General features: G+C 39.6%; 1 protein-coding gene across 2 annotated transcripts in view; it reads right to left on the bottom strand.

Annotated features, from left to right (window-relative positions):
* VGLL4 (vestigial like family member 4) overlaps nucleotides 1-21,274 on the bottom strand; it is a 169,765-nt gene that overhangs the window by 88,321 nt on the left and 60,170 nt on the right. The window contains exon 1 of one of the 2 annotated variants that reach the window (XM_074198554.1): nucleotides 6,811-8,277. The exons of the other annotated variant lie outside the window; for it this stretch is intronic. Coding sequence (XP_074054655.1) covers nucleotides 6,811-6,892 — 82 coding nt within the window. The 5' untranslated portion in view covers nucleotides 6,893-8,277. Of the gene's footprint in view, nucleotides 1-6,810; nucleotides 8,278-21,274 lie in introns of those variants that run through there. 2 annotated transcript variants of the gene reach the window in all.

The raw sequence follows: 21,274 nt of genomic DNA, 5'->3' as shown, positions 1-21,274 counted from the left end.
AAAATGAGCAAATGGACTTGGGAAAATTACTTTCAGGCTCTGCATTTAATAGTAAGCTTCCACTGGATTTTTTTGGAATGGATACACGCTCTCTTTAAAAGGGGGGGAAAAAAGGTCCTAAAGCCTCCCATGCCAGGCAAGGCTGATCCTGGATGTAGGCTAAATAATAAAGTCCTGAAGTATTAAATATGTAATACACAATTACAACTAAATCACATCACCAGGGCCCTGCTCTATTTCTGTGTGTCTATATCTATATATAATATTACCCATTCTCCCTCAGAGGAACTGTTTATTCCCAGATACACAAGATAAATCTGTAGCTAATTTTCATCCTAACAAACCCCAGTTTTCTCCAACAGCCTCCTGGCATGCTGGTGGGGATTTCTTTGCATCTTTCCCCATTTTTCCCCCTCTGTCTCTCTCTCACTGCAACAAATCCAAAGGCCCAGGAACCCAGCGCCAGCCCACATCTAAACAATGGAGCTGAGGGAGAGAGGGAGGAAGGAAGACAAATCTGCCTTCCCAAACAGAGCCATCTGTACACTCCAGGAGATAAACAGCCCAGGACAAGTCTCTGGGGACCAGGGGTGGGGGGGTGGGAGTGGGAGTGGGGGGCAGAGAGGGTGTAAATTGGGGTGTGGGAGAGGATGAAGGCCAGCCTAAGAAGACCCCCAAACTGTAAAGAGAAATCCCACCCGGCTCAAGTTCCTACTGGAGGGAGCAGCAGGCCTGGCTCACCTGGGGATGTTTTAGAAAGCAAACCCCTCCCAGTGACCTCATTCACATGGACTCAACACTCCCAGGGAACAACTATGTGAAGTTAAAGGCAAATTAGTTTCCAGGGTAAAATAGTTACAGATGTTCTACCTCAGAAGACACGCCCCCATCCCCCCCCAAATCAAACATTTGCCATTTGATCTGCAGCATGGGGGGGAGGTGTGCCTGGGCCCAACCTAGTTCTGCTCCATGGCCTTTTCACCTTAGACAGGCCCAAGGCTCCCCTCAGCTTCCCGATTGCTGAGCTAATTAGAGAAAGAACAATGAAAATGGGACTCTGTGACACTGGGAGCTGTTCAAAACTGGCCTCCCCCTCCCCCATCCATTCACTGAAACTCATGTAAAACCCCAAAGTGGGGATCACAAGTAGACAGTGAGGAAACTCACCATTCGTCATTCTCCTCTATTCTCTACCAATGAATAGCTCTAGAACTCACCATGATTCCCAGCATTTAAAAAATATAACAAAACATGGCAGATCTCTGTAGAGTATATTGTGTTCCACCAAGCAATACACAAGTGATTCCAAGCACACAACGCAGGCAACATTCAGAGCAGTTGAAGGCATCACCCAAATAGAAATACATTTAAAAGCTTCTAGGTTCAGAGTTAGAGCTGGCAGGAGACGGTCCATAGAGGTTTTCATTGACTCTGAGGTTTCTACAGCTGGAAGGCATCTCCAAGATCATCTAGGGCCAGGGGTTTGAGAGAGATGGAGACAGAGACAGAGAGAGATAGAAATAGAAACAGAAAGACAAAGAGTGTGTGTGTGTGTGTGTGTGTGTGTGTGTGAGAGAGAGAGAGAGAGAGAGAGAGAGAGAGAGAGGTCCCTTTGGCAATCTGAAGAAGCCTATGGATGCCTTTCTCAATGTATAAAATAAAACACATTACTGAAATAACCAGTTATACTGACATACAGTCAGAAAAAATCTTTTTAAAAACCAAGTTCATGGACTCTGGGTTAGGAACCCCTAATGGAGACTAAGCCCTTCATTTTACAGATGTTTGAGGAAATAGAACCCCAGAGGAGCTAAATGATGGCTTCTTCAAAATCCCCTTTGTCAGAGGTGAGATTTGAACCCAGGTTCCTCTGACTCCAGAGCTGATATATTGCCAGCAGTCCCAAGCCCTCAGTCTTACAGAGAAGTCTGTGACCCAGTGGGTAGATCCTCGGTCTCCAGATCTTTCCCCTATATCACGCTGCCAATCGGCTGGCACCATGCACTTAGAAATGGCGGCCATCTTGACCAAATCAATGGATTAACCCTTACTGGGGGACTCTGAATCCTTCATTTGTGGTCTCCTACCTGACAGGAAATAACTGGGATCCACTAGAATTAGATGTCTCCTTTAATGATGATGATAATGATGGCAGGATCATTTACATAGCACTTGAAGGTCCACTAAGTGTTTTACAAATATTATCTGACATTATCTCATCAATTCCTTCCATGCACAAACGGAAGCAGGAAGTAGTCACTCCTTTCTAGGAACTTCTCACGATGAACACACACGAAATGTAAAAAACAAGAAACCAAGGGCTCAAGTGCCTGAAGTGTGTGTCACAGCAGGGTTGTGTGGGCATGGCAAGGCTCTGGGTGTTTAGCCCCAGGCCTGAATTCATTGCCTGCTGGTATCTTCATCCTCCTTCAGGACTCAGATGAGGCACCACCTTTCACATGGTCCCTTCCCAAGCTTTGGTCCTGCCTTCTTTCCTCAAATCCACCTAGCACAGTGTAACCTCCATAAGGACAGGAAAATATAGCTTTTGTCTTGGGATCCCCAGAACATATGACAGATACTTAAGAAATGGTTTATGAATTTCCTGTGAGCAAGAATCACAAACTACCTAGGGATTCCTGGAGGTGTGACTTGATCTTAGTTTTCAAGGATCAGGAGAGGGATAAAGATGAGGTCCATGATCCACTGACTTAGGAGTGATCTAGAGCAGAGGTGTCTGACATTGGCTGCATATACTTTAGGGTTTCAAAGAATCAGATTTAAATATAATCAGGATCTATATGTTAATATTATCCATATTTTATTATATTTTTATTTATTTGTTAAATATTTTCTGATGTATGTCTAAAGTCAATATCCAGTCCGGATCCTCACAGATTATTTAGTCACCCTCATTTCTATTTGAAGTTGATATACTCGCCTAGTCCAACTTTGAGGTTCAGTGACTTTCCCATGTTAGAAGCAGCACTGGAACCCAAATTTTTCCACTCTAATCACAATGCTATGCAGCCTCTACAAAACCTATCTTTCACTGCTATTGTGACAAACTGAGATAATGTTTGTAAAAGCATTTTGCAAATCTTAAAAATGCTAGTTTAATAGCTATTGTTGTTATTTTAAGGAATGAGAAGAAATAGTAGTAGTAATAGTAGTGGAAGTGGTGGGAGTAGTAGTGGTGGGAGTGGGGGTGGTGGTAGAAATAACAATATGGGATAGTGGACAGAGATGAATTTAATTCAAGTGCATCTTTGATTCCTAGTGACTACTGGAGTGAGTGGGGCAAATCACTGAAGCTCTCGGTATATTCAGGAAACTCTTGGACCTAGAATGCCTTGGAGAAGGTGTCCAATTGCATCAGAAGAAGTTACTTCTCTGGAGCAACCTACCCAAATAAAATCACAAGGCTCATCATCAATTAAAAAGAATAAGTTGCTGCCATGTTTTAAAGTGACCTGGTGATACACAATTAGTACAAGCATTGGTATTCCTATTTTACAGGTTTTGAAACTGAGGCACAGAGAATTTAAAGGATGCTTAATATCACATAGCATTCACATAAATCAGGACCAAAATTCAGTTCTTCTAAGGCCACCTCTCTACTGCACAACACTGCTTTCCCACTAATTTTCCATTAGATGGAAAGGCATATAGTTGGTAAGTTATGCTTTTGCTTATCCTTTTGATCCAGAACTAACTGCTGAGTTATGTGGGGATTAAAAATGGTTTAAAATAAATGTTACTTATCAGCAGAGGTTTAATGAATTATTCTGCTAAATTTACAAAGTTCAATTGCTAGATATTACCATGGACATCTCTTTCCTTTGAGCATTTTCTTCAGCTATCTCTCCTCCTCTACCTAAGCCTCACCCTCCAAAAAAAAAGGACAAATTACACACTATGATTAGCTTTCTCAATCTCTTTTTTAGTTTTTCTGGCTTGTTCACTGAGGAAGGCAAGGTCCAGGCAACATTTAGAGAGTAGTGTTATTCTCCACCCAACTCAAGGCAAGTTTTCTGCAGGAATGAATTACAGAAAGATCTTGACTAAGACAAGAACAAAGAATTGACTAAATAGACTTATTCATTCTAGAATCAATATGAAGGAATGGAGAAAGCCTGAGGAATGAGAGTAGCCAGATACCTTCACTGCTGGATAAAGATTGTAGTTTCTTTTTATTTGGGCTCAGAACGAACAGAGTAAGTAGAAATTACCGGGAATATAGGTCAAGAAAATAACTTTTTTTTAATTCTCTTTTTTTATTCTGTCAATTGTTACAGTCCCATTTAAGAAGTAGCATGGAAGTGGCCTCCAAGGCCTACCATACTTCTAAACTATAGGAAACAACAGACCAGAAGAGCCAAGACAAGACCCTACAGCTACAGATCACAGTTACCAAAATGACTTCTCTGAACTTGGTAGGAGAGCTCAAATATCCTCTCATCACCAGAAGACCCAAAGGATCTACTTAATCTGTACACCCTGGCAGTGACCCTGGGCACTGGAAGGGAACCTGGAGCTGACCCAGGGTTCTCTAAGGCAATGGCGGCAGAGTCGAAGCTCTGGGCAGGTCCTAACCTAGCAAGGAGGACTTCCCCTGACAGGCCCAGATCAGCCTACCAAAGTTGGGGAAGGCTCATCACCAGAGGGCTTGTCATCAGGTAATTAGAAGTATTTTACAAAGACAATTTTCTGAGACCTAGAGGAGTCTTGACCTGCTTCTGTGCAAGGAGTGTCTTCACTGATTAAGTCTGGTACCCTTGAAGGAATCACAAGGTCTGGCATGGAAGGTCTGTGCCTATCTCCAAAAATCACCCTTTGGGGTTCAGTGCAGCTGTGAGCAATGTTTATACTGAATAAACCACCGGGATATAAACAGCTCACTATAAACACCACTCACATTTTGCTTTGCTTTTCTTCATTTCCTGTGTGTTTATTTTGGTGTTAAATAATGTTAACGTTCGTAATAAGGAAAATAAGTAACAGATGTTTAAACTAAACAGACTATATGGCCTATTATCTCCTGTTTCCCATATATCTATTTTACTTTCAAAATCAGAGTCTCTTATAAGTAAATACCAGGGGGCACAGCAGAAGACTATAGTTGAGACTTCTCCCACCTACACAAATAGCAGTGAAACAACCAAGATGAGGCCCTCTATCAGCTCAGCCTCATCGCTGCCCACTGGAGACATAAAAGATTAATTTGATATCGGATTTCCTAAGGACGTTTGGATTCCCCTAAAAGCTTGACAGCTATGGTGTGTGTATGTGTGTATTTTAAAAAAAAAGACAAACCTTTATTTACTCACTATCAGAGGATAATCAGCCAATAGGGGCAGGGAAACGTGAAACAAAGGTTTGTGTTCACCATCTATTGAAAGAGGAAAAAGTTCCAAAAACAAACTACAGTGTATTAAGATACCAAGGAAACAGGATGGATCACTTACTGCTTACACCATTCTTTAGGTCTGGCCCGTAACCTGAGCCCTTGAAAGGCAAGTCAATACTTTGCAGCAGATTCAAAGAAAGCTTTTCACTGAAACACTCCAACCTACAGTAAGTGGGGGAAGGAGGGGATTTCTAGCTCCAAAATTCTAGATCCTCCCCCACCAGGATAAAGAAAAACAAGCAACTTGAGCAAGCGGTTTGTGTTTATGTTTTCCGGGGAGGGAGGACAGGTCTGTGATTGGTGTTAGGCAGAGAGCCTTTTCCTTAGGAATATTCTCAGCATGTGATTTGAATTCATCGAATCCTCCAGTGGCTTAGAGTCTCCTCCCCATCCCAACCCCCATGGCTTTCTTGTCCAAGAGAAATGCTAACTTGAATTTCTAAGAGAACATGGAAAATGCTCTTCTTGAATCTGCACTATTTGTATGTGGTTACAACAAAAACACGGCTCCTGCCAAGCCAGAGTCCCTCAGTGGTGCCTTCCCAGCTACTCCAAGGCAGGCCATTACCCCTTCTTCAAATGGCACGTAGATAATGCCAATTCGAGAAATTCACTTCCCCCCCTTTCTACTACAATCAATCCTAAAAGCGCTCGACCTGGAACACATGTCAGCAGCAGAATCTGGGTTAGGTTTCTTGGTTAACTTTTCTTTTTCCTCCGGAAAAAATCTTATAAATTTTACAACTTATTCTTTTTTTCCTGGGGTGTTGCAATTATTTCCACAAGAGCCCAGAATGTGGGGGAGTGAGGAAGGGAGGAGAAACATCCCTCAATGTCAGAATCCTCTTGGAGCTGTACAGGAAATGAGAAATCAAACAAAGGGCCAGTCTGTACTATCTAACATGGGGGCAACGCCAGGCCTCCAAAAATGAATGGCAAAATTCTTTAGGGTTTTGGGCCATCGCTCCGTTAAGACAAAAAGCACACTGGGACGTTTTGTTCCCCAACACAGGCCGATTTTTTTTTTTTGCAATACTCAAGGCCTAAAAATACCGTGGCCTCCATAGAACAGACACCAGCCCCCCCCCCCGCCCCCCAAGAGAGCAAGCCGGGGAATCTATACTCTCCCGGCTGGACTTAGACTTGGCCACTCGAGTTCTTTGTTCACGAGAATAAGTGAGAGCCGATCCCCCGCCCCCACCAGAGCTCTCCCGGCGATCGCTCCCTCCGGCGACCGGCCGGGGCCCCGCAAACTCCGGCCCGGGGCCGGTTTGCACCCAGTTCCCCAAGAGCCGAGGCAACGTGGCGGCCCCGGAAAGCAGCCCGGGAAGCCCCCGCGGAGGCCGGCCCCAGCCCCCTCCGGGACAGGGGGCAGGTGTGGGAGGGGCGGCGCGATCTACCTTCGTAGCACAGAATGCCGATATTGTTGTTCATCTTGTCCAAGTACTGGTAGTTCAACAGGTCCATCTTCATAAATAGCATTTATCGGGTTAGCAGAGAAAACCAGCTGGTTCGCTTTTGCCCCAAAAGAGGATTCCCCCAAGCGGCAGTTCTGGCCCAGGAGCGCCCGCCTCTTGTCTTTTTAGTAACTTCACAAAAGCAAAAACACAAAACCCCACAAACACACGCACCGAGCAATCCGAGAGGCCCAGCCTCGAACTAGCAAAATAAAGTACGGAAAAGTTTAAAAAAAAAAGTCAGAAGCGCGCCCCCCGGGCACAGCCCCCCCGGAGCCCTGGAGGGTTGGGGTCTTCCCGGAGCTCGGCCGGTGCCGGGGCCCTGGGCCGAGAAGTCCCCACGCGGCTTCCCGAGGCTCGGCGCAGCGGGCTCCGAGGGGCAGAGGCAGGCGCCGGGGCCCCCGGGCTCCTCTCCTAGGACAAAGCCGCGCCGCCGCTGCTCACAGCCCCGCTGCGAGTTAACTGCTCTGACATGCTGGCTATGCTTGGTATGACTCCTATGTAAACCAGCTTCCTCTCCGCCGCGGGAGGGGAGCCCCGAGCATGCTCACTGCGGCCTGCAGCTCGGCAAATGTCACAGAGTTTCTGCCCAAGATCAGGCTCTAAATGGATGGAGTGTTTGAAAGAAAGAGGGAGGAGGAGAGGGAGGAGGAGGAGGGGGCCAGGTCCGAGGCTCTTTAGATAGGACGGCGGCTCGGCCCCAGGGAAAACCACAACAATCACAAGGACTTCACCCGGAGCCGGAGCGGAGGAGAAAGCAAAAACAAAACTGCAGTGTATCAGGGAGCCGAAAGTGGGGATCTGCCTTTGGGAAGGAGCTGGACTTCAGTTCAGCTTTCCGAAACTTAAACTTGCTCTATGCGCTTTCTCAGCTTAGGATGTCCACTTGGCATTAGAGCCTTTCCTACAAGAAGAATAAGGAGGCTGTCCCGAGCGTCTGAGTGCAGTTTTCAAGCCTTAACTCACTCAAAACTTCACCAACTCTGTAGCAACCTATACCTATGGTTACAGAGATGTTTAGTATCATTAGTACATCGAGTCCATTGTTTCACTTTGTCAGGAAGCTAAGAATCCCCTCCTTCCCTCCTAGGAAAGCTTGGAGTGTTGCAGTGGCAAACCTTCCTTGAAGTTGCAGCACTTACTGACTTGTTTATCAAGTGCTCAGGTAACAAGGCAGACCTAAGGAATGATGAAAGCACTAAGGACTGGAACACACACACACACACACACACACACACACACACACACGTTTGTATCTCTCCACAAACACACATATACACACATGTATCTGCTGAATGTTTTCTCATCTGTTAACTTTCTGGACTCTAAAAACCACCTGATCAGAAAAACTGAACATCTAATCAATTTTACAGATAAGCAAAGTGACAGAGAAAGGTGAATAACTAACTTGGCCAAGAGCATAAAGCCAGTCGGTGGAATTACTAGTTACTACTAGTGACAGCACTACTACTGAACAGTACTACTAACTATGAGAGCCTTATCTCCAGCCCTCCTCCTTCTGCCTACAATATCACAGACTATTCAGAATTTAATTTTTTAACAATCTGAGGTATACACTTTTTATTTTTAAATTTATTTTAAGTCAGGTATATTAATGAAAATCCTGTTTTTCCCCCCAAAAAAACAAAAATTATTTTTCTTATTTCATCCTGTTACTGCAGATGGTGACCTGCCTGCTAACTTTGTATTCTAGAGTCACTTCAATTCATTTAATGAAAGACAGAGATGAAAGGCAGCTGTAATGTCAAAAAATTCCTCATCTTATGAATGAGAAAACTGAGGATCAGAAATGTTCAGTGACTTTTCCGAGGTCACACTGATAGCTGATGTCTTTTTTTTTTAAGGTTTTTGCAAGGCAAATGGGGTTAAGTGGCTTGCCCAAGGCCACACAGCTAGGTAATTATTAAGTGTCTGAGACCGGATTTGAACCCAGGTACTCCTGACTCCAGGGCCGGTGCTTTATCCACTATGCCACCTAGCTGCCCCTATAGCTCATGTCTTGCTGGGATGTGCACACCATGTCCTTGGATCCTGCATTTTGTTAGCAGGATGAATTGAATTTTAGGTCAGCAACATTCTAAGTAGGTTGTTCCTTCTCGAGGCTGTTGGGAACTCAGACTTTAGTTTCTCAGTATTTCTAGGAGATTTGAACATCTCCAAATTTCAGTATTTTATTTCATTTCATTTAGATTCTCCACTTAGCCTTTCTACTCTATGTGCCACCACGTAAGTCATACTTGATCTTTTTTTGCCCATTTCTGTCTTTGAGAACCACTTAAGGTGCCAAATCTCTTCTATATACTGCCTTGTATCAGTTATTTGGGTGCCTGTCTTTCCCTCAAGAGACTCAATCTCTCTCTCTCTCTAATGTCAGCACCAGATACAGCACATTGCACACATTAGATACTTCATACATGTCTGTGTTTAACTGTTGATGCTAAGAAGCCATTAGCTATTTGTGCATGCAACAATACTGTAGATTATGTGTACACAAAGTAATTTGGGAATACATGAAAGATTATTCATTTTGTTGGTTAGAGGATTCCCTAAGTCTTGGTGGGTTGGTTCTAGGGAGATGCCTGAAGCACAGAGAAGTTAAGAGTCTGGTCCGGGGTCACACAGCTAGGAAGTACAAGAAATGAAAGTGAAAGTCAGGTCTACATTCTGTCCTATACTCCAAGCTGTCTTTCTTCTCTATATATTTACAACATGAAGTAACATATTATATGTATTTACCAACAACAACAATATAAGTAATGTGCCATGTAGAAAACATTTTGATAGTTTTAAAATATGGGTAAAGTGACTATGACTGTGTGACTCGGGACAAGTCACAGATCTCCCTTCACTCCAGGTAAATCATAACTAAACTGCCTAGGATGCCCTAAACCACTGAAACTATAGATATACCACTTAAACAAATGAACTCAAGACTACAGGCCGAATGAAATAAGTATGTTAATAATAAACACATCCCTCATTTATATGGGATCTTCTTTTTTGATAGTCCCATTTGAACAACATTAAAAATACCATTGGTAAAAAGTTATAGAACTAAAGCCAATTAGAATTCTGGGCTTAGAGTAAGGAATACCTGAGTTCAAATTCTACTTCAGACACTCACTAGCTATGAAAAACCTGGACAAGACATTTAACCACTCTCATTCTCCCTCAGTTCTTCTATAAAAATGGGGTAATTGTAGCATCTGCCTCTCAAGGTTGTTGTCAGGATCAAATAATATAATTAGTAAACACTTTGACATAGTCCTGGTAAATAATAGGTGCCATATAAATGCAAGCTAACTAGATAGTAGTAGTAGTAGTAGCAGCAGCAGCAGTAGTAATAACAACAGCAGGATAGGGGGAGCAACAGAAATTTTAAATTCTGCAGGTGGGAATTTAATATTATAAGATCAAAGACGTAGTGCTAACAGGGACCTTGCAAATCATTTAGTTCAAATATGATTTTTCAAATGAGGAAATTAAGGGCCATAGAAACTAAGTGATTTGCCTGACATATCACTCAGATGGAGGAAAAGCTGCAATTTGAATCTAGGTTTTATAACACCAAATTCTTTCTACTTTGCTAATATCAAATATATTGACTTTGTTTCCTAGCTTATCAGTTTTGTAACAGGAAAAATATCTGATTGATCTCACTAGAAGAAAGGAAATCTGCATTTATTAAATGCAATTTAAAAAATATCCAGAGAGGAGGTGGGGAGAGGACAGCTAGGTTGGTGCAGTGGATAGAGTACCAGCCCTGGAGTCAGGAGAACCTGAGTTCAAATATGATCTCAGATATTTTGATACACATTAGTTGTATGATATTGGACAAGTCACTTAAACCTATTGCCTCTCAAAAACAAAAAAAGAAAAAGAAAAAGAAAAAAAAGAAAAAATATCCACTCAGGCTTTTGGAAGGGCTAAAACTTGGAGAGCACTTCTGAATTATTAAATATTTCAACTTCATTAGGTTTCAGAAATCTTTATGAACTGCTAACAAACATCACTCTAGAAACCTCTGAAGTAATTTCTGAGCATTTACCTAATGTGCCTCCCACCATTTGGCATCTTGGGTCTTTCAGGCCTCTAGCGTTGACTGGGTTGTTAGCCCCCCACCCTCCACAAAACCCTCCATTTGGCAGGGTATCCAGACAGCCAAGTTTTCTTCTTTGTGTCCATTATTCTTTGACATACAGTTTCTCTTTGACACACTATCTTTCTCCATTAGAATGTAAGCTCCTGGAGGGTAGGAACCATATTTCTTTCTGCTTGTACTTATATTCCTGGCACATAGCACAATGCCTAGAACATATTAAGTCTATAATAGATATTTGCTAACTGGCTTACTAACCTTATACAACAGAAAACAATTGGTAGACTAGGAAGCATCATTGCTATTTGATAGAAGTACCTGGACTCCAGTTTTTGTAGAGAGGAAATAGAGAATTGTTGCAAAGGACATAGATTTAATAATAGTTAATGATAAGACATTATTTCCTTCTCTTTTCTTCATTTATCCAATTTCTTCTGGTTTATTTTGAAGAACCAGCTGGAAGGAGAAAGACTGAAGTCCATACTAACTACTGTGTAATACCTATAACCAAGGACAGTCAGAAAGACCTGAGTTCAAAACCTGCTTCTGACACTTACCAGATGTGTAAGCAGAGGCAAATCAGTTAACCACACTCAGCCTCTTTCCCTCATCTACAAAATGGGGTTAATGATAGCAACTGCTTCACAGAGCTATTAGAAAGCTCAAATGAGATGATTTAGGTAAAGCACTTTGTATACTTCAAAGCATTATGAAAGTCATTCTTTTAGTGCTATTATTATTACAATTATGACAATTATTATAAACTTCTAGAACACTCAGAACCTAGCATAAGTATTCAGCACTTCTTGATTGATTATTCCTTATCTCCTCCATCAGAATGCAAGCTTCTTGAGGAAAAAGGCTGTCATCCTTTCTTCTTACAATTGTTAGCACCACAGTCACAGAAGCTGCTCAAGATCAATAGCTACCATTTATCTAGCTCTGGAATATGTGATCTCATTGCACCTTCACAATCCAAGGAAATAGGTGCCATTGATTTTTCCCCATTTTACAGATGAAGAAATTGAAACAGAGAGGTTAAGTATCATACAATTAATAAACAATGGAATCAGAATCTGAACTCAGGTCTTCCTGACACCAACCCTCAGCACTCTTACTCACTTTCATCAGTAAATAAATATTTAGAGACTATCACTGGTTCTCAACTACCAGAGAAGAGGAATCACTATATTAAAATTTTCCACCTACCAGTTTCTACCTTCCTAAAACTTTATATATCCATTTCTCAAAATCATTCTCTGAATGGAATTTGTTGTTTAAAATGTACCCTTGTTAAGTTAAAAAATGGTAATAAGAAAATGCTTCTAGAGAAAGGAAAATTCTGAAAGGTTAAGGGTAATTATTTTTTTTAAAGATCTTGGGAAGGAAACAAAACCCTAACAAAGCAAGGGGCTCAGTTTCTCCTTTGATTTACAAGCCCTCTGCTCTTCAGCAAAGTGATATTAGCTTTTAGACATGCTAGTGAGAGACTGTTTTTGAAAGAATAGTCTCACAGAAAAAGCAAATATAATATAAAAAAGTCCCAAAGAAAAAACATATATTTCACTTTACAAATTTGCTCTTGTCAATTGACTCATTATTATTGGATGAGTACAAATTTGGAATCTAAATATCATATTAGAAACAACAACAGAATTCACTCCTGCATATGCATATGTTTATATGTCTCAGCAAGAAGATATACATATTCTGTTTACATAAAGAATAATTCCTTCTCTTACTTGATTATAGGATAAAAAGAAAGGAGAGACAAGAATCACTAATTTAAGAAGTGGATATAGGCTGGAATACTGAATTTTCCCCAAAAGTTTTAAATTTGAGGGATAAAATGACTATCTGAACAATATAGTTATTTAAGAGTTGAGAAAAATCATACTTTTTATGCCACAAGTAACTTTTTGGGGTTTTTTTTAGGTTTTTTTGCAAGGTAGTGGGTTAAGTGACTTGCCCAAGGTGACACAACTAGGCAATTATTAAATGTCTGAGGCCGGATTTGAACTCAGGTACTTCTGACTCCAGGGCTGGTGCTCTATCCACTGCACCATCTAGCCACCCTAGGACACAAGTAACCTTTAAAAGATATGGGAAACTTCAAATAGAAATGAAGAGGAATGATCCAGAAAGGCAATTCTTTTGGTTCTTCCTTCCATTCCTTGCTGGGCCTAGCTCCATCAGCTATCTGCAGTGTCTATCTTAAGACATTTGTACTAATAGACCAACTATGGACTGTCCATCCAAACAGAGCAAGTCTTATTCTGAACAATAGGCATTCTTTCTCTTCTTTGTTTTTTTTTTATATAGATTGTGAAGTCAAACTTTTTTAAATAGCTGTTAAGCTTTATTAGGAAGCTCTCAACTTTCCAGGTCTTGACATCTTGATGTCACTACAATGTTTGTCACAAATAGAAATATCCAGGGACCTCCCCATTGGTAGGAAGCCAGGTGGCCCAATGAACAGAGTATTAGACTTACTGGAGCCAGGGAGATACCTGTGTTCAAATTGGCCTCAGAAATTTACTTGCCATATAACCCTGGGAAACTTAAACTTTCCATCTGCCTCAGTTTTGTCATCTCTAAAATGGAAATAATAATTGGACTTACCCTCTCAGGACTGTTCTGAGGAAGGAAAATAGCATTCATAATGCACTTTGCAAAACATTGAAAGCTAAATAAATCCTATTTATTATTATCTTTATGAAAATGTATGACAATTGCTAGAATCTCAATCTCTTCTCTAAGACAAAAAATTCATCAATATTCCAACAATGATGCTACATGGCTGCAGATTATGAAAAACTACAATCTCCAGAATCAAAAAGACAAGGATATAGAATGGACAAAGTTGGATCCGGGCACATTATTAAAAATGACTCTATAAAAGAGTGGAGAGATGATTTAGCTGGGAAATAGATTTAAAAAAGGAGGTGTGAGAACAAAGGATAATTAGATGAACAGTCCTTGAACTATGGGACATTAAAAGAGGTAAAGAAAGGTCTTCAGGACATTGGCTGGATCCTTTTATTGGGAATTATGGGATAAGGGTCACACAGATTCCTTAAAATATTAAAGTACCAAAGTATGTTGTTCCTTGCATCATTGGTCTGCTCCTCTACCTATCATGGACATCTCATCCATTTAAAAAAAACCTTAGGATAAAATGATATTAAATGCAAATATTTTATATAAAAATTTATATTAAATAGTATCTCACAAGCTTTATTATTAATGAAAATTCAATGCTTATAAGGTAATATGCTTTTGATTGCTAGCAAATGGCATTTTAGGTTATGTGATCTACCATTTAATATACTAATTGCATTAAAAATCCAAATAAATATTTTTCATTGAACTATTTTCATCGTCCTGAACAAAGCCTTGCACTTTCAGTACAACAGTACCCCCTAGAGGTTCCTTAAAACTGCACAGTTGGGTGAAAACTGCCTCACAGTCTTACCTTTCACATGATAAACTTGATTTTCTTTTTAAAATTGATTCTTCATAGAAAAAGTCTTTAAGAAAAAGATTTCCAACCAAAAGGTGATCTTTGAAAAATAAAAGTGTAAGCAACAATAACCACTTATTATCAGAGAGCAGCTGAAAAAGTACTGGATTTCCAACAAAACTCTAGGCAAATTTCTGGACCTCAGTTCCTAGAGTAGCTGCCTAACCTTCTTTTTATTCAATTGATTTGGAGGTAAGAAGGAGGTTAGGTGGCCCAATGAATACAGTTATAAATCTAGTGGAGTCAGGGAGACCTGCATCCAAATTGATCTCAGAAATTTACTTGCCATATTATCCTGGGCAAGCCACTTAATCTTCTGTCTGTCTCAGTTTCCTCATCTGTAAAGTGGAAATAATGATAGGCTTTACCTCTCAGGACTACTGTGAGGCAGGACAGTGGACATTCATAATGTACTGTCGAATGAACTTGAATTGGAGACACCTCCATGAGATGAACCCCCCCTTGGTTTTTTACATTCAAGGTAAAAAACTAAAGGGAAAAAAATGAGTTTTCCTGTGCTCCTGTACCCATCCCCATCTACATCTGTGGCATTAAAAAAAAATCTCACCTGTGTTGGAAATAGCATTGGTACAAGCCATCTAGAACCCAAAGTTCAGCTTGGTTTTTGGACAATAAAATCAGAGAAAAGTTTCCCCCACCAAAGAGGTGAAGAAAGGGTTTATGGAAGAGGTAAATGAATTGAGCTTTAAAGTGTAGGATATCAACACAAGTAAAAGGCATTCTTATAATTAATTGATTCTCAATCTATTTATCCAGCCTAACCCCTCTCCTGACTTCCAGTCTTGTATCTTTGACTATTTATTGGAGTACTAATCAATCAAATTGGATGTCTTCTAGACACCTTAGATGCAACATGTCCAAAACTGAACCCATTTTCTTTCCTTTGAATCCCTCCCCTTCCCTAATTTCCCTATTACTGAGAGTCAGTTTGAGAGCTAGGTGTCATTCTCAGTTCCCCTTTCTCATTCTCCAATCTCAGCTTTGCCAAGATCCAGTCAAACTGCCAAGTCCTGTCCACTGTATCCAAACATTTCTCCTAAATGTCCCTCTCTCTCCGGATATTGTCACCACTATGGCACAGGCCCTCAATGCCTGGAATATTGGAATGATTTTCTTGGGACTAGTCTCCCTGCCTCAAGCCTTTCTCCACTCTAATTCATCCTCCACTCAACCAACTCCATTGGCTCCCTATCACCTTCAGGTTTCAACAGAAAAGCCTCTGCTTTTGAAGAAGTCTTTCCTGAGTCTCCCTGTATTTGTCTCATAATAACTCATTTCATTCATATGCCAGAATCTATCAAGCCAGTCTCCAAACAATTGGGAACCTTTTCTTTCCAGTTCTTTCCTACCACCCACACAAAAATTGCTATGAATATTTTAGTAAATAATGATTCCTTCTTTGCTTTGGTCTTCCTTAGACTGTCTTCTCAAAGGTTCTTCCCTCTTTCTTCATACCTTTAAGGAATGGATATTTTTAGTCAAAACACCTACATTCAAATGTTAAGTGTCCCCCTTACTATGTAACCTTCTATATGACAACTATGTAACCTTCTATATAACAACTATGTAACCTTCTATATAACAACTATGTAACCTTCTATATGACAACTATGTAACCTTCTATATAACAATTATGTAACCTTCTATATAACTTATTATTTAACTTACTAGGTTACTTATTATGAAACAAGGCTTCATTTCCTTATTTATAGAAGTGAAGGAGTTGGAACTGACCATCTTCAAGTAGTCAGCAAACATTGAGCACCAGGCACTATCTTTCATACTTGGGATTGATTCAAAGAAAGACCAAAAAAAAAAAAAAAAAAAAACCAAAACCCTGCTCCGAAGAGCTCATAGTGTAATACAAACAAGTAGGTATAAAAAAAGATGTTGCTAGGATAAATTAGAGCTAATTTTCGAGCACTGAAGTTCCTTATAGCTGTTATCTCTCCTTGTAAAATTCAGTGTTTCATAGGTTAGAAATGATCCCTCTCCTATAAAAACTCAAAGCCTTTGGTTTGTGTCTCATAAGCACAATCTATTTAATGACCTGCTTTATGTTAAATTTATTTATGCATTCTTTCCCCCTTATTATACTGCAAAGTCACTATAGGCAGGAATTGTGTCTTACCTCTCAGAGCCTGCAGTTTTGCACAAAATGAACATTAAATAAAGATTTACTAGACTGAATATCAACAGTAATGGATTTAAGTCATAATGCTTTTTTCTTAAGCTGCCTAAAGATGAAGTAGCAATTACTCCTTAGCAAATGGAGGGCATTAAAAATCTTTCTATAATAAAGGAATTTATTTACTGGACACTAAAGAAGATAATAAGGCATCTCCATATTGGGAGCTTAAATCATTCTAGAAAATTGAAGGAATCCATTTTGATGGAACTACTGATGGAACTACTCTTAAAAGTCTAAAGAGGGATGGGGGGGAAGGGGAAGAAGATTAGCATTACAGATTTTCCTCCAATTCAGAATGATCATATTAAGATGTGAAGGAAAGAACCACACATATGAAGAACTTTAAAAGATGGTATTAGATTGAGACAATTGGAGGCAGGAGGGTCACATGATTTATTCAACAACTAAGTTCTATTCTCTCTCATACTTAACTTTATCAGTTGTGCAGCAAGGGTCCTGTCTAGCTATGGTGTAATGATAATCTAAAAGTATGGTGCTATTTTGGGAATACAGAATTGTATGATTCAGAAGGCAAGGAGTCCTAAGGCATCTCAGCAGGTTCCCCCAATCTACTTCTAGGCTCTTTTTTACTGCCCCACACATGCCTGTTTTTTGTTACCTAATCCGTGTGCTCTAAACACACCCAGACATGAAAACATGAAAGGAATAAATGCATAGAAGGCTCTTGTGTGTACATACTTCTATTCTAAAGGCTTCCCTCTATGGGACCACAACCTTGAAGATAAGAAATAAGCATCTTTCCTGTAGAGATGAGACCAAGAAGTAGAGAGGCTCATCAGTCCCAATTGGAGTAAACAAGATTGTTTACCGCCACCACTATTACTTGACATAGTTTAAGAAATACATTTAATAGCAATATGATACTGAGAGTGAAGGAAAGAAGAGGAAACTAAAGAAAACGAATAAGAAAAAAAAGATTGCTTTTTTGCAAATGATAGGATAGCTTATTTAGAAACCACTGGAGATTCAACAAAAACTAATAGAAATAAACTTCAATAAGACATTAGGATAAAAAATAAAGCCACAAAAATGATCAGCCTTTTTGAGCAATATCAACAAAACTCATCAGAAAGAGATAGAAGGTGATGTAGTGGATTGAAACACCAGCTCTGGAGTCAGGAGGACCTGAGTTTGAATCCAACCTCAGATACTTAATAATCACCTAGCTGTGCAACCTTGGGCAAGTCACTTAACCCCATTGCATTGCTAAAAAAAACCATACCAAAACAAAAACAAAACAAACAATAAAATTAATTTAAAAAGAAAAGAAAGAAAACAAAACTAAATTCCAGTCAAAATTATTAGAGTAGATAGAATATCTGGGAGTTCTCTTACCAAGGTTTGCATGACAATTATATGGTACCCTACAGATAAAAAGAAGGCAAATAATTGGAGAGGAATTATTCATGATTGGACTAGGCTAATTCAAATGATGATAATATTACTTAAATTATAGATCCAGTGCTCTAACAATCATACTACCTAAAGATTACTTTCTATAACTAGAAAAAACATAACAAAATTCATCTGGTTAAGAATCTCCAAGGAAATAATGAAAAAATGTAGGAAGTTTGGGGATCTAGCAATTTCAGATTTTAAAAGCTTCAATCATCAATACATTTTGCTACTGGTTAAAAAAATAGAAAAATTGACCATTATTTAAACAGATAATCTTCAAGATCCAGAGCAAATGAACATAATAGCTTTAGTGTTCAATAAACCCAAGGAAATAAACTACCAGAGTAAGGGTTCACTATTTGACAAATCATGCTTGGTATAGTGGAAACCAACTGGAAAAAATAGACTTATACCAATATCTCACTCTGCCATAATAACTTTCAGATGGATATAGGACCTTAATGTAAAAAGACACATCATAGGACAGCTAGGTGGCACAGTGACTAGAGGATCAGCCTTGAAGTCAAAAAAAAGACACATTGGGGTGGCTAGGTGGCATAATGGATAAAGCACTGGCCTTGGAGTCAAGAGTACCTGGGTTCAAATCCGGTCTCAGACACTTGATAATTACCTAGCTGTATGGCCTTGGGCAAGCCACTTAACCCCATTTGCCTTGCAAAAACCTAAAAAAACAAAAACAAAAACAAAAAAAAGACACATTATAAACAAATTAAACATCAATGAAAGGTAATAGTATCCTATTATGGATAAGCATCCCACACTAAACAAGGGAAAGAAGGAATCATGAGGGATAAAATTGACAATTTTGATTACATAAAATTGAATACTGTCTTCTGATCTCATCATTCAATTAAAAATGTCCCATTCAGGGGCAGATAAGTGGCAAAATGTATGGAGCACCAGCCTGAAATCAAAAGGACCTGTGCTCAAATTCAGCCTCAAACACTTAATACTTAGCTATGTGACCTTGGGCAAATCATCTAACCCATTGCCTTGCAAAAGAACAAAAACAAACAAAAAAAGTCCCATTCAAAATTAATGTTGTTTTCTTAATTGTTTAATCCAATCCACATCTTTCATTAAATCTCAAGGCATTTAATACTATCATCTCCTTTAGGACTTTTCTGTCTTTTCACTGTACTGTTCTTTTTCAGGACTACATTTATCTGTATGACTGCCCTTCTCAGTCTCCCCTGCTGAATCATTATGTATGTCACACTTTCTAACTATTGATGTATCTCCAAAGTTCCTTTCTGGGTTCTTTTTACATTTTTTTCTCTTGGTGAACTCATCAGCTTACATCTTTAAACATCATATCTTTACTGAAAACACCTATCTATATATCTAGGGCTAACATTTCTCCTGAGCTACAATCCCACAGACTAGAATATTAGCCATTTCAAATCCTCTCCTGGAATATGGTCTTTCCAGTAGTAATATACTGCTGGGAGAGTAAGACTATAAGGGAAGCTGAACACTTTCAAAGAAAACTTTTAAAAGTCCTTTGGACAACAAAGAGATCAAATCAGTCAATACTTAAAGGAATTAATCCAGACTATTCATTGGAAGGTCAAAAACTGAAGTAGAAGCTTAAATACTCTAGCTACTGAATGATGGAAGGACTCTTTTGGGAAAAATCCTGATGCTGGGAAAGACTGAAGACAGAAGGAAAATGAGACAACAGAGGATGAGATGGATAAATAGCGTAATAGAAGCAGTGAACAGTTTGTTGAGATGTTGGGAGATAATGGATGATAGAAGAGCTAGGTATACGATAGTCCATGGAGTCACAAAGAGTTGGCCACGACTGAATAACTCAACATCATTTCAAATGGGAAATCAGAAAGAGCTCAATTTCAACGTGGTTAAAAACAGAACTCATTATCTTTATTTAAATTATAATCTTTTCCCCAAAACCTACCCTCTCTTCTCAACTTCCTCATTTCTGTTGAAGGTGCTGCCATCATCCCTGTTATAAACATTCACAGCCTCAGAGTTGTCCTTGATTCCTTACTCTTACCCCACATTAGTGGCCAAATTATTTGTCTATATCTCTTACATCTGTTCCCATTTCTCCATTCATATAGCCATCACTCTAAATCAAACTGTCATCATGACTATTCTGTTGGAATAGCCTGCTAATCCTGCCTCAGATCTCTCCCCAATCCAGTCCATCTTCCATATGGTTACTAATGTTATTCTCTTGCTTAAACTCCAATGGCTCTCTTTTATCTTTAGAATAAATTAAAACCTCCTCTGCCTGACATAAAGCCAGACCTCACTCCAACCTGTGTTGATACACTTCACATTTAGTTAAATTACTCATCTTGCTGTTCCTCACTAACAAGTACTTTAATATGAAAAGTGCTTTAAAAATATCTCAAATATTATCCTCAAAACAACCCTGACTGGTAGGGAATGTAAAATATTTCCAATTTAACTGATCAGAAAAATGAGTCATGCCAAAAGTAAATGACCTCTCCAGGTCATACAGTCTGTGTTTGAGACCATATTTGACCTCAGGTCCTCCTGACTCCAGTTTAGTCCTGACTGCCTCCCCCCAACTCCTTGAGAAGGTTCATCCCACTAAACTATAAATCCCAGAATACCTCTCCATTTTGAGTCTCTGTTTCATACTTTATATCCTCTGCACTTAGAACAATACCTGATTTATTGAATGCTGCTACTAACCAGAAGAAATCTGATTTTTCTCTTTAGTCTAAGAATAAAAATAAGAGCTAAAATGTCTGTTATAGTTATTAAAGGGTTAAAGAATCCAAATACTTTATGTATAGCAATCCCAAGAATAATCCTATTACATTTAAATGGCTATCACTCTCCTTTAAATCTCTGATTAGTCAGGACACAGCCAATGCCCACGGCCAAACAGAAAATTCTGCTCCAGCTGCAGTAAGGCCTGCCCATGTTCACTGCAGTCCTGTTAACTAATTCCTCCTCTCTCTCCCTGCCCAGCCTTCTACTCCATTTTCATAGGACAATAGCTTTAGTTGGGGGAGAGGGGGAGGAGGAGAGTCTAATTTATACGTGAATATGACATTGGGCTGGCGGACTCAATGGCATCAAGCAAGCCAAATGACATCTTATTGAGGGC

Source organism: Macrotis lagotis, chromosome 8 (assembly GCF_037893015.1).
Source record: "Macrotis lagotis isolate mMagLag1 chromosome 8, bilby.v1.9.chrom.fasta, whole genome shotgun sequence".
NCBI classification, from domain to species: Eukaryota; Metazoa; Chordata; class Mammalia; order Peramelemorphia; family Peramelidae; genus Macrotis; species Macrotis lagotis.
Note: the sequence above shows the minus strand (reverse complement) of the source record. Positions and strands in the feature narration are given on the sequence as shown.